General features: G+C 45.3%; 1 protein-coding gene across 11 annotated transcripts in view; it reads right to left on the minus strand.

The window, feature by feature from the left end:
* Positions 1 to 12,563, minus strand: part of Tenm2 (teneurin transmembrane protein 2) — a 1,251,952-nt gene that overhangs the window by 206,474 nt on the left and 1,032,915 nt on the right. For 9 of the 11 annotated variants that reach the window (XM_026780485.1, XM_026780488.1, XM_026780487.1 and 6 more), the window contains one exon: positions 10,066 to 10,188. The exons of the other annotated variants lie outside the window; for them this stretch is intronic. In XM_026780485.1, coding sequence (XP_026636286.1) covers positions 10,066 to 10,188 — 123 coding nt within the window. The remainder of the gene's footprint in view (positions 1 to 10,065; positions 10,189 to 12,563) is intronic. 11 annotated transcript variants of the gene reach the window in all.

Raw genomic sequence — 12,563 nt, forward strand, 5'->3', positions numbered from 1 at the left:
TGTGAGTTCGAGACCAGCCTGGTCTACAAGAGCTAGTTCCAGGACAGGCTCCAAAACCATAGAGAAACCCTGTCTCGAAAAAACCAAATATATATATTTTAAATAGAAGTTTGGTGTATATTTGTGATCTCTATGTATATGTGCCTCCCCATGTCTTGAGAGAGTCTAATTTTGTATGGGATAGATTTAACTAAAAGAATAAGAATAAGCTTAAAGTTGGGACACTGCGCCTGAGCCTGACCCCAGGCCAATGGCAGCACTGCCCTGAACACACAGCCCCTACCCTCTGCGGCTCACTTTGCTGGGACACAGCCTGCAGTCCTTGCGGATGCCTCTGGGGGGCGCTCTGCTGGTCTCCTCAGCGCTCCCTCTAGCTGTTTCCCTGAGCATGTCTTTGTGGCCCCACCGTGCATGTCCTGAACACCCTGCGTCACTCACTCTGCACTACTCCTGCCCATCTGGCGGGTAATTTTCAGCAAAGCCCTGTGACAATTGGGTGACAGGAGGGCCTGGAGGAAGATTTGCTTTGAGGACTTGCATGTAAGCTGAACCTTTTTTTTTAATTAAAAAAAAAAAGGCAAATTTACCTTTCTAGAACTCTATGTGGAATTTGCTATTTAAAGAACTTTCCTTGTGGACTGTTTGGAAGAACTGGAAATGGAGCTCTGGTATATCTTTCCTCCCAACTCTAATTAGTAAACAAGTACAGTAGGAGACATGGAAAGTCCTAAGTGGAAAGGCCTAGAGGACAAAGGTCAAAAGCCATGGGTCCTGGCCCTGGCACTGAACGACCTTAAGCCTTTTGTGGAAGGATGGGTGGGAATTATTTTGACTCGAATCCCATCGTTGCTGCTAAGAAACCGGAGTTTTAGGATGTCTAGCTCTCAGGGCCTCAGTGTCCTTCCCTATGGAAGAGTGGCGTGGACTCAGAGAGGCGTTAAGTGGTGTCCACTCTAGCTGTCTGTGCTCTGTAGAGCAGGCTGAGAGCCATTCTTTAAACAAGTCACGATGAGTCTATAGGGTTGTGTGCATGACTGGGAAGGGCGTCCGTCAGCACACCAGGATGGGGACGATCAGAACGTGCTTATGGCTGGCTTATAGGTATCTTTAATTTTAACAAACTCAGTGGCCTTGACATAAGCTCCTTCCACTGGTAGACGGCATTCTAGGTTGTTTCTCTGTTGCCGTGATAAAGCCCTGACCAAAAGGAACTTGGAGAAGAAAAGGTTTATCTGGTTTATACATCGAGGTCACAGTCCATCACTGATGGAGGTCGGGGTAGAAACCCGAGCAGGAGCAGAGGCAGGAGCCATGGAAGAAAGCTGCTTAATGGTTCGTTACTGATTCTGCTCAGCCTGTTTCCTTATACAACCCAGGACCACCGGTCCACAGTGGGATGAGTCCTCTACCGTCCATTAGCAATCAAGGAAACACCCCACAGATGTGTCTGCAGGGGAATCTAAGGCGGCAATACCTCAGCGGAGGTTCTCTGCTTCCATGCGTCTCAAGCTGACGACCAAGAATAGCCATCACAGGCGGGAAACTAAATTCTCCAAGCTGATTTCCCAGGGTGCGCAACTGAACGATGAGTTTGCAAACCTTTTTTTTTGTTTAGCGGTATATATGCACACATACATTCATACATATAATTTTTTTTGAAATAGCATCAGGTGAAAAATAATTTCAAGTGCTACATGGAATTTCTGTCGTCTTTAACTCAGACTCTGCAAGCACTACACACATCAGCGTTAGTATCATTTCTCTCTCCATATACATATGCATAAGTATGCATGTATATGTGTATGTGCAGTCAATCCTCCACATCTGGGGTTTCTATATATATGGGTTCGATGAAATAGAGATCAAAACTATCTGAAAAGAATAAGATCTGTATTAAGCACATGAATAAAACACTTTTTCCTTGGGATTCCCTGAACAGAACATGTAGAGATGATTTAATACATAGGGAAGGATGTGTCTAGATTATGCAAATAGTATAACATTTTATATAGGGATCTTGGGGACCCACAGATTTTTGGTATCTGGAGAAGACTGAATCAGTATCAGTACTCCCAAGACATGGATAGATGACTCTGTGTGTGTGTTTGTGTGTGTGTACTGTTTTTCTCTCCTTGAAAACATTGAGAATCAGTTACAAAGAAAGGCCTCTCTTACCTTTGCACACTTCCATGTATTTATCTTAAATCGGGAATAGTATTTTTAAGAACCACAGTGTAGCCATCAACTCAAGAAACTAACCTTGCTACTATGCAAAGTTTAGTTCACAGACCTCATTCTAATTTGCCGGTGGTCACAATAGAGTTCTTAATAGCTATAGGAAAAAGTTTCTACTCTTTTAAAAGAATAATCACAGTGGATTTATTAGAAGACACAGTTTTAAAAATAATAGAAGGAGGAAGAAAGAGGCAAAAGACTATGAATTGCTACAGTCTGCACGGGGACCCATCTAATAGATCATGTGACTGCAGGTTGCTCGAGTTCTGGGCCAGTGTCTGGGAACACAGATCTGTGTTTTCCTCTTAGAACAAAGAGACAGCAAAGCTGGAGCAGATCCCACAAATAAAGGCTTGGACCAAGGTTCTCCCTAGCCATACACTTCTAGCTTGTCCCGAACAGGATACCATGGAGATCCAGGTAGTGAAGGAACAGTAACGACCGGATTTTGTCTCTAGGTACAGAATGGATAAACGTCACATGAAGAAATAGAGATGTCAAGGAGGCTCTTTAGGGCTGATCAGTCCCAGAGGTGGGACTCAGCACCAGCAATTACCAGCTCCATGGCTCTGGGCTCATCACCACACTTCTCTGATTCAGTCCTTCCATCTGAATGATGGGCTTCTGAAGATTCAACCCATACCATGTTGCAGGCATGCTGGTGTTTTTTACTTTCTAGCCTGGCTGTCACAGCATTCCCTTAAGTCAGCTAGAACTGGGAACTCAGATTTGAAGGCTAAACTTGTAAGGGTAGAATTTCATATATAGACTGTCTGGAATATGTATAATTAATAAAAGAGGCCCGTGGGCTGGAGTGGGGCTTCACAAAGCCACAGCCATTTTCCAGAGCTGCTGAAATCAATGAACAGTCAGTACTATGCTTACAGCCTGTCAGGGCGGTGCATAGGTCATGCATATTAAGATATGAGGGTCAGAGCAATCAAAGCTACAAGTCTGGGGCTTCCAAATGGCCCCACACCCAGCTGCTTCTCATGTGAGCAGCTCCGTGCACCTGCCTGAGTGAAGGGCAGCCAGACTTGACTTAGTTAACAATGATGAATGAACACCCTAAGCATTTGGCTGGGTCATCTTATACTCAAGTAATAAATATTTATCAAGCATCTACTGTGATGAAGGATAAACTTTGGACCACACAGAGCTGGGATGTATGCCATATTCTCATCCCACATTCCAACAGCCCAGGTAGGCTGAAGTCTCGGGTCATACGGTCTTGAGTTTGGACTGAGTTGGGGACCACCAGAGAAGAGACATAGCAGAGCATCCTGTGACCTTCTTGGGCAAGTGGGTGCGGTATGACTGGGTGCTGGACAATGGCTAGGAAAGACATTCCAGCAAGCAGGGCCTCCCAAAGCTGGGGCCTCCATGGGAGACTTGTCTATCCACGAGCTACGTGATGAAAAGTGGAAACGGTGGTCATTTTCCCCAAGAGGTGGACGGACGTCTGAGAACCTCCTGTTCTGGCTAGTGCATCTCCAGCCTACAGTTGAGCCTTGCCGTGTTCCTAAAGTAACACCCCGATGATCAATTTTACACGATCATCCAACTCCATCGCTCTCCGCAAGATTGCTCATGTAAATGGGAAACGACTGCCTACTTCTGAGACACGTACCTAAAATCTCAACCAGTTAAATAAGACTGATGTCGGGGAGAGTGACAGTCCTCCACAGCTGCATTAGGACCGATCATTTCAGAACATGGTACCATAACTCATTTATGGAAACAGAGACGTTATTCCCCAAACAAGTGATAAAGGGAATGAACTCCTAGTTATAGCAGGGAAATGAGACCTCGTATTAATACTTCCTAACTTCCCCGAGCTCTGGAGGCTCCTTCACATCAATCTGTCTTGCAGATTATTCTGCCTCACATATTTTTATCTATCGCAAATAAAGTTGAATTCAGAAGATTGCCTTGGTCATTACACTTCGTTTCCATTTATTTGGGCCTCCAAACAACCATCCGGGGCTGCTGTTTAGCCAACAGGTAACAAAAGAGCTCCTGTAAGGACCTTTGATTAGCGGCTAAGAAATACAGCTCGTCTGAGCTGTCATCGGCCTCATCGGTCTTCCAGCCTGTCACTGGACGGCTCTTCTCGGGAAGGGAAAGGACTCCCAGGGTGAGAGACGCTGCTCCTGTGACGGTGTTCACAAGGCTGCACAGCAATGCTCACCTGAAGGATCCCTCTAGTCTAGGGACTGTATACGGCCTTCACATTTTGCCTTAGATAAAAGCGGTCAGTTCTTCACTATGTCTAGTCAAATATTTATACCTCTGGCCCTGCAGTGAACCCACCTCGCCTCAATATGCCACTCGGTTTATTAGTATTGTTGATGGTAGCTAAACGTACAGAATAGCTTCTACTCGGCATAAGATTTTCTGACAGCCCGGTGCTTTGCCTGTTTTTTTTAAGGATGGGAAAACCAGGGTTGATAGAAGTTACGTGACTTGCTTATGGCCCTATAGCTCTTCAGTGGTAGAGCTGGGATGAGAAAAGCTTCTCTGGTGGACTCGGAACTCCATGTATCTAAGTATTAGGCAGACTGCACTTCAGAACCCACACTAGAGAATCTCCAGAAGAGAATCCAGAAGGAGAAGAGCTCTGGTGTATTGACCCTGTGAAAGAAGGGTGGCCAATTTTGAGAGGAAAAGCAAATTCAGGATGTAGGGAAAAGGATTGGATTCTTTGGATCTCCGTTAAGCCAGATTGATGCAAGGAAGAAGAAACTAGACAACATAGAACTCGGGTCAGAAACCCATCCTTGTGACACATTTAATTGGGACCCAGCTGTAAGAGTGGTAGAGCAACACTCTCAGAATGACAGGAATTGCATCGACTTAAGCTACAGGCGTACTTGCTAATGGTTGTGCTATAAGGTGATGTTTGACCCCTTGTCCTTCTGGGAACATCACCAACTTTGGAAAAGTCCCATGCTGAGAAGTGATCATTTGAAACCCTGAGCTGTATGCATTGAGAGGCGGAGTGACAGGAGCCAGAGGAAGAATTACCAATCTCCCCGCGAATCTGGCTCCTAGTACCGTGCATTAAGCCAGCGAGTAAAAATCATTATGAAGTTTTTGCTGAAAGGGCAAGTGTAGAAAAACATGTTTCTAAACAGAATAACAGTCTTTGCCATTTTTTCCAACTTGCATACCATCTGGAAATTCTGATTTTTTTCAAAGGGTAGGAAAGGAATGTGCTTCAGGCACAAATAAATGTTTACAGCTGAGTTATAAACCGAGAATGGTAGGGCTTAAAACAGGCAGGCTGGCGGTGATGGCGCTCAAAGCGGCAGGAGACAAATCATGCTCGGGGATCTGGCCAGCTTGTGTTACATGTCGGCCTCTTGGAAGGGGAAGTCTTGCTTCCCCTTGATCTCATCCAGGGAGGGACAAAAGCATCACCTGGGACTTGCATGAATTCTTGGAAGGTAAAGGGAGGGAGATGAAGCGGCGTTATTGTCTGTCTTGTCATTCTGAAAGCAGCCTTCCCTTTGGATATCCCAGCATCTCATTGGAAGTGGCAGCCTGGGGAGATGTATTAAATGAACCAACCAAGAGAAGTGATGGTGACTTTAATGATGATAAAGATTCGTAGGTTGTTTGACAAGTGCGTGCTACCAAAACGCTGTTTTGCAAGGCTTTCTCTTTTATGCTGGACCAAAAGCTTGCGAAGGAGTGCCATTCTACAGATGACAAACTCAAGGCTAGGAATGGATAAAAGACCTGAATAAATAGGGTCAATTCGGCATGCAGGGATGTAACCGGTGTTTGTGTTCAGCCAAATCAGCACCAGTATTCTGTACTGATTTACAGGCTATGTCAGTGCAAGTCATAAAGCATACATAACCAGCGCTTGGTGAAGAAAGAGAAATAGGGGTGTTGGGATCTTGGAATCCTTAATGTGGGTACAAGAAAGGTTCTAGAGAAGTAGAAATGAGTTTGGAAATGATACGGGAGAGTCATCAGCATTTTTCTTTTATTAAAGGGTAAAATTGCAAACACTGCACCCATTTGCACCCTCAGTCTGATGGCCTGGCTATGCACCAAGAGAGACTGTCACCACGATGGGTGGCCAGCCAAATTTGGTTCATGAGACATAGTTTGCTAACCCTGGTGACACAGAGAATAGTAGGATTACAAAATGACTGATGGATTTTGAGAACAATCCATGAAATTCTACTTGAGACTCTATTCTTTGTTAAGATCAGGGCACAAACCCAGGGCCAGCGACGTGCCCTGGCGAAGCTCTTGTACACCTTATTTCTGGGCGCAGGCAATCAAGCTGGATCCCTTTATGCTATCTGACCAGGTCAGAATACTGTATCGAATCTTCATTCTCAAGGCTTATCTAATCCCAGATCTATAGCAAAAGCACTTTGTGCCCCTCTAATGAAGATGAAGGAGTTCATTCCTGTGAACATAGAAATACACACGAGATGGTGAGTGATTCTGGCAGCAGACGTGTGGCTTCTTCTCAGTGTGGAGCCCGAGACAGTCTATGTTAAGGTTTAATTGAAAGAGATTGGAGGAAAAATAAACCATGGGCAACAGTAAATGGAAAGGGAAGAGGAAGACAGAGCCCCAAGAATACACTCCCCTAAGTAATGAATGGCGAGCTGTTTCTACTATCATATCAGTGTGTGGAGGCTGTCCTGTCTATTAGATGCCTTCCCAAACCTGCACAATGTAAATACTCCTGAAGACAAACTAATGAAATCTCTATCGATAGACCATCTTAGATGGCGCGCACATGCCCGTGTTTTGCTTACATTTTAATTTGCTCCTGCTGGATACTTACCCAGTAATTGCTTAATAAGATTAACCTCCCTGGCAATGTGTGGTGAATCTTGATTAAAACATCGGAGTGAAGGATTATCCTATACCACAAAAAAATTGAGGGGGTGTTATTTAATTAACTTATTGCCAATATGTCTTGATTGTCTCTTTGAAACAGTGGGAGAGTGGTCGATGGGAATTGATTTGGGTTATCTAAATGTATAGAATTGGTGAGTGAGGAATGGGGAGGTCATTGGGTCTCGCAATTCAAATCTCGAGTCATTCAAGGACATTAGTAATCTTTCCTGTCTTTTTACAAGACTTCCTTTAAGCTCCAAGAGGCAATCCGGGCTCTTCAGTCACCACTAGAGTACTGTTTTGGCATTTGGAAAGAAAAGGTATTGAGTTTTGTTTCATTTTTAAGCAATTTTGAAGTTTCACCCTTTTTATAAAGGCCCAGTGAGCAAAACCCACAGGACAAAGCTTTGGCAAACAGCCTCCCCCCAGTGTCCCATAACTCACTTGGACAACCTCAGAAGCGGTGGCATCACAAAGGCTGTATTCTCTGTTTTAAAGCCCACTGTGTAGGAAAGGCGAAGGTTCTGCTCTTTCCAAAGCCACAGTGGAAAGGACACACACACTGGTTACCGTAGACAAGTGGCTTGCAACCTGTGGCTCGCAATCTGCAGGTCGCAATCCTTTTGACAAACCCTCCATCTCCCAAAACATTCCCATGGTGATCCACAACTAAAACGAAATTCCGGTTGTGAAGTAGCAATGAAAATAATTTTATGGTTGGATATTGGGGGAGGGGTGCAGGTGTCACCACAACTTGAGGAACAGTAATAAATGGAACCTTAGGAAGATTGAGAACCACTGACTTCGAGACAAATATGCCTAAGGCTTGTTCTCGAAGGAGTTTTCCTCGGTCATCTGACCGTGCTGTGAGATGTTGAGGGGTCTAGGAAATGGAGCATAAAGACAAAAGGAAAAGGGGACATTTCCATTTCTGGAGGCCCGTGAAGGTCATTGCGTCCCGAGATGAAGGCTACTAATTCCAAAGCAGCTGTGTACAACTTCAGAATACGTCTGTCTCCACCTCCCATGCCTGATGGGCTAATCTGCATCTTTACTTTCAAATGTGCATGCTGATTTGTCTGAGAGGAAGGGGGTGTTGACCTGGTGTTGAAGGACGGTAATGGATGAACATAGCAGAGATTCCCTGAAGGTGGGCTCTAAGCGCCATCCTGTTGTCCTCTGCGCTGAGGTAATTCTTCATGATAGGGGGCTAGCTAGTTACTGTAGGTCATTTAACAGCACCCCTGGCCTTGACCCACTAGCTACACCTCCTCCAACTGCAACAGTAAAAAAAAACCAAACAAACCCTTTTTCAGTCCTTGCCAACGTCTCCCAAGGGGCCAAAATGAGAGCCACCGTTGTAAAGGAACCGGAAGGGAGTGGGGTCAAGTACTGGAGGTGAATAGATTTCAAACCTGAGGACAATAAATTTGGCTCTGGCCTTTGTGGTCAGTTAAAGCCGAGCACAGCCAGTTAAGGGTGAGATATCCTCTTTATTTTGAGATCTGGTTTTACCCACTCGATAATGGAAATCATATCATTTTATCCCCAGGTAGAACTTTTTCATGCTTACTTAAAGGTAATTGAGCGTTATGATTATGACAGATGAGAAGCGAGATTCTTCAACACTGGGTAAAAAGGCAGAAGCCATACCCGAAGGTGTAGACAGCTCTGTCTGGGGAGACTGACTTAACGACTGTTGGAGTATCAGGGTGAACCGTACACACCCGAGGCAGAGGGGGTCTGGAGTCTTCTCGGCAGAGAGCGGGAGATACAAGAAAAGCCAACTTCCTGTCCAAAGATGCACGTTGCACAGACCTGAATTTAAGTTTGTACCTGTCCTGTTTTTCTTTGGTGACGTTTCTAGAATATCCCGGTCCTGAATGTCTCAGAGATGCTGATTTTCCTATTTTAGAAGATGAAGTTACACTATGCTGTGCTGGGCTTATGACAGACCTATAGAGGCTCTTCTACTATACTTTAAAATATTCCTGTGGTGCTTTCTAAAAAAAAAAAATTGTGTGTGTGTGTGTTGTGTGTGTGCACGCGCGTGCCCATGCGTATGTACTGGTGACTAAGAAATGGACGGAGAAAATCTGTTTGAAGAAGCCCTTTTACTACAATCTCCGGCTTATGTGATTTCCATCCCGAATAACTCAAAAGCCACCAAACCACCAAACGCCAGCCCCAGCCCCGCTAGCGGTGCCATTGGCTGCTCTTGCCTTTTAATTGCTCCCGTCCCCACCTCTCCACAGCTCTGTTTTTCTATCCTCTGTTTCAGCACCTTGTTAGCGCCTATTTTTCTCCCCTACAAGAATACAGTGATTGCCTCAGCGAACAATTTCTATTGTCCTCCTCACTGTTCTGAGAAGGGAAGCTTTGTTGCCGAGTTGTCAAAACTCCTTTCTATTCTCCCCCAAAGCAGAACAGCTCTGTCTCTCTCTCTTTCTCTCTCCAGGCAAGTCAGGCGAGCCTACTCCCCAGGGAGGCTGTATCTTTCCTTGTGGGAGAGGGACCCAGGCTAGTGGCACGTACAGCCAGCTGCTTCCTGCCTTCTGATTAGGCAGGTTTCTGCTGCTGCTGCTGCTGCTGCTGCTCCAGCTGCTGCTGCTGCTGTTGCTGCTGCTTCTGTTCAGGCCTTGGGATGCTTTCAAGCATGCCACACCGTGCCAGTTGCTGTAGATAGCATAGGTATGCACACTGCCTGGAGCAGGCACTGTGCCAGATCCAAGTGACTCCAGCCAAACACAGCTAACAGACAGGAACAGCAAACAGCTTTTAAATGGGGCACCTATGAAAGGCAGTCGTTTTTCTTCCTTTCCCTTTCTTTCTCCTTTTTCTTTTCTTTTTCTTTTGCGTGCCTTCCAAGATTTGGATTAAAAAACCTGAAGCAGCTGGCGAGAGCCCTGAATTTTCCTGTGACCTCAATAGGGCAAGCAGCAGCTGTAACCTCACCTTTGCCTCCAGATGGCATTGTTGCCACATCATCGTTTCCTGGTAAGCCGGTCCTTACGCCATTGTTAAAGGTGTGTCCATCTGCCGGCTGGAGTTGCCAATTGAGTCCGAGCAGATGCATTGCTGCAGGAGAGACAAAGTAATGAAAATATGAATAGATAATTCAGCAATGCAAATGTCAAGGGGGAGGGCCAGGTGCCTTTTTTCCAAGCAATTGCCTTTTAAGGAAACTGCAGTTCAAAAATGGCTTGTCCCAGGCCTTCAGGATTAGCTAAATACAGAAAGTGGCAATCCAAGAGCAGATTCGGTCTCTTTCGCTCTGCAGCAGTTCCCAGTGTCAAGGGCAGCACCCCTCGTGGGAAGTGAAGGAGGAGGGAGGTGACACATAGGTCTGATCTTTCAGGATGCATCACTCTATCGCTTCCTTGCTTGTCCTCACACCTGCTTTTAGACAGGTGCACCGACAAAGGCGGGGTTCTCCCAGCTACTCAAAGTGTGAGCCAAGTTCAAAAACCAGGCTCCCCTGCACCCATTTGACCGGCCCTAAAAGGCAGCCAGAGGTATCTGCTATTGCACGGGCCCACTGAGAAGCACACCTATGTAACTGTGCCAAACTTTCTTTCTCCCTCTTTTCCTGACAATTGCTTATATTTTAGCACATGGTGAAAATGTCTAAAGGTGTGTGTGTGTGTGTGTGTGTGTGTGTGTGTGTGTGTAGTAGTAGTAGTAGTAGTAGTAGTAGTAGTAGTAGTAGTAGTAGTAGTTGTAGTAGTAGTAGTAGTAGCGGCAGAGCCTTTTCCAGAAAAAAAGCAATGCAAGCAGTGTTATTCGTTTTCCTCAAGTATGGAATGAGACAGAGAAGGGGTGCCCAGAAGCACTTGCTTTTAGGAGACAAGCATTCCTCAGAGGTCGAGTTCCATGTACACCTCACCCTCTAGACAGCCTTCCGACGGTCTTGTTTCTTAGCTTGCGCTGAGACCCAGTTAGCTTAGAAAACTCAGTGCACCACCCACTCCTGACCAATCCTGCCTCTATTGTTCCTGAGGGGAGGGGAACACCTGCGCTCTTTCCAGGCCCTCATTTAAGGAATACTTCATTTGTAAATAAATAAGGAATCCATTTCCCTGCCTGTTTCCCCCACAAACAACGACGGTGCCCTGTCTGTCTGGCATTTCAATGGGCACAGGTTGATATGCCTGTTGCCACGTTCACAGCTCAGTAGGAGAGAAAGGGCTGTTGACAGCAAAGTTCTGAGTTTGACGTGGGGATGGGAGAAACAATTAACCACGGGAAACACAATTAACAATGCTTAGGAAATTGTTCACATAGCAATTAATTCTGCATGCCTACCACCACTTAAAGTCAGGCTGCATTCTATTAAGGTTAAAATCCTATCTTCACACAATACAGCTTAGATTGATGGCTGCAGATTAAGGTGGCAAGGTACCTGGCAGAGTATGTGTCTGCTTTTTTTTTTTTTTTTTTTTTTTTGCTCACAGGCTTCTCCACCTCCAAACCACATTTTCCAGCTCTACGTTTCCAGGAGGTGCAAGGCCCACGGTCGCAACTTTCCCAGATGATAAATACTAATAAGAATAAGTGACATTTACTGTACTCTTTCTGTTGAGGTAACACCTAATTTTCTCCCGCAGTTTATCCGTTATATGTAGGTCACTTACTTGAAGAGACCAGAGTCTATTGCCTCAAATAATGACATATTTTCACCATACAGAGGTCAGGAAATGAGAAGTAATCGTGGTTGCTTCAAGATAACGATAGCTTCTGATTTGTAATTACCAGGTGAAGGGAGCCAAGGAATTAGCTGTTTTAAAATGATTTTTCAAAAAAAAAAAAAGCCTAATACCATTGGGTTATTGGAGCTCGCCTGGAGCCAGCTGTTATTGCGCCAAAGAAGTAGCTCTTTGGAGGAGGGTCCCCGAGTGCTGAGACAGACACTGCCACCAAAGCATCCTAGGTGCAGGTAGGGCCCCAGCCTAAAAAAGCTTTGATGCTCATGTCTTTGAGAAAACAGTGGGCCCTGGCAGGCCACGATGACAACCTCCCCAGTGTCCTATCCACATGCAATTGCTCCTCAGAATAGCTCCCCTCGTACACTGCTCAGGCTTGTCACTCCAAGGGACAGGGTATATTGCCACTGCCAGCTTTGGGGAAATAGTAGACAGGGCTGTCATCTTACTGAGCATACAGGGACACTCATGACACCATGTTTTATTTTTCAAGGATGTCTTTCCTCCTGCCTCCTTGACATTCATTTTGTTTCTACTGTAGCTCTTTATCATTGTTATCGTCCCCACCATCATCATCATCATCACTATCATCACTATCATCATCATCATCACCATCACCATTATCATCATCACCATCACCATCATCATCATCATCACCATCATCACCATCAACATCATCATCACCATCATCATCACCATCATCATCATCACCATCACCATCATCACCATTATCAACATCATCATCACCAT

This window comes from Microtus ochrogaster, chromosome 7, assembly GCF_000317375.1.
Source record: "Microtus ochrogaster isolate Prairie Vole_2 chromosome 7, MicOch1.0, whole genome shotgun sequence".
Taxonomy (NCBI): Eukaryota; Metazoa; Chordata; class Mammalia; order Rodentia; family Cricetidae; genus Microtus; species Microtus ochrogaster.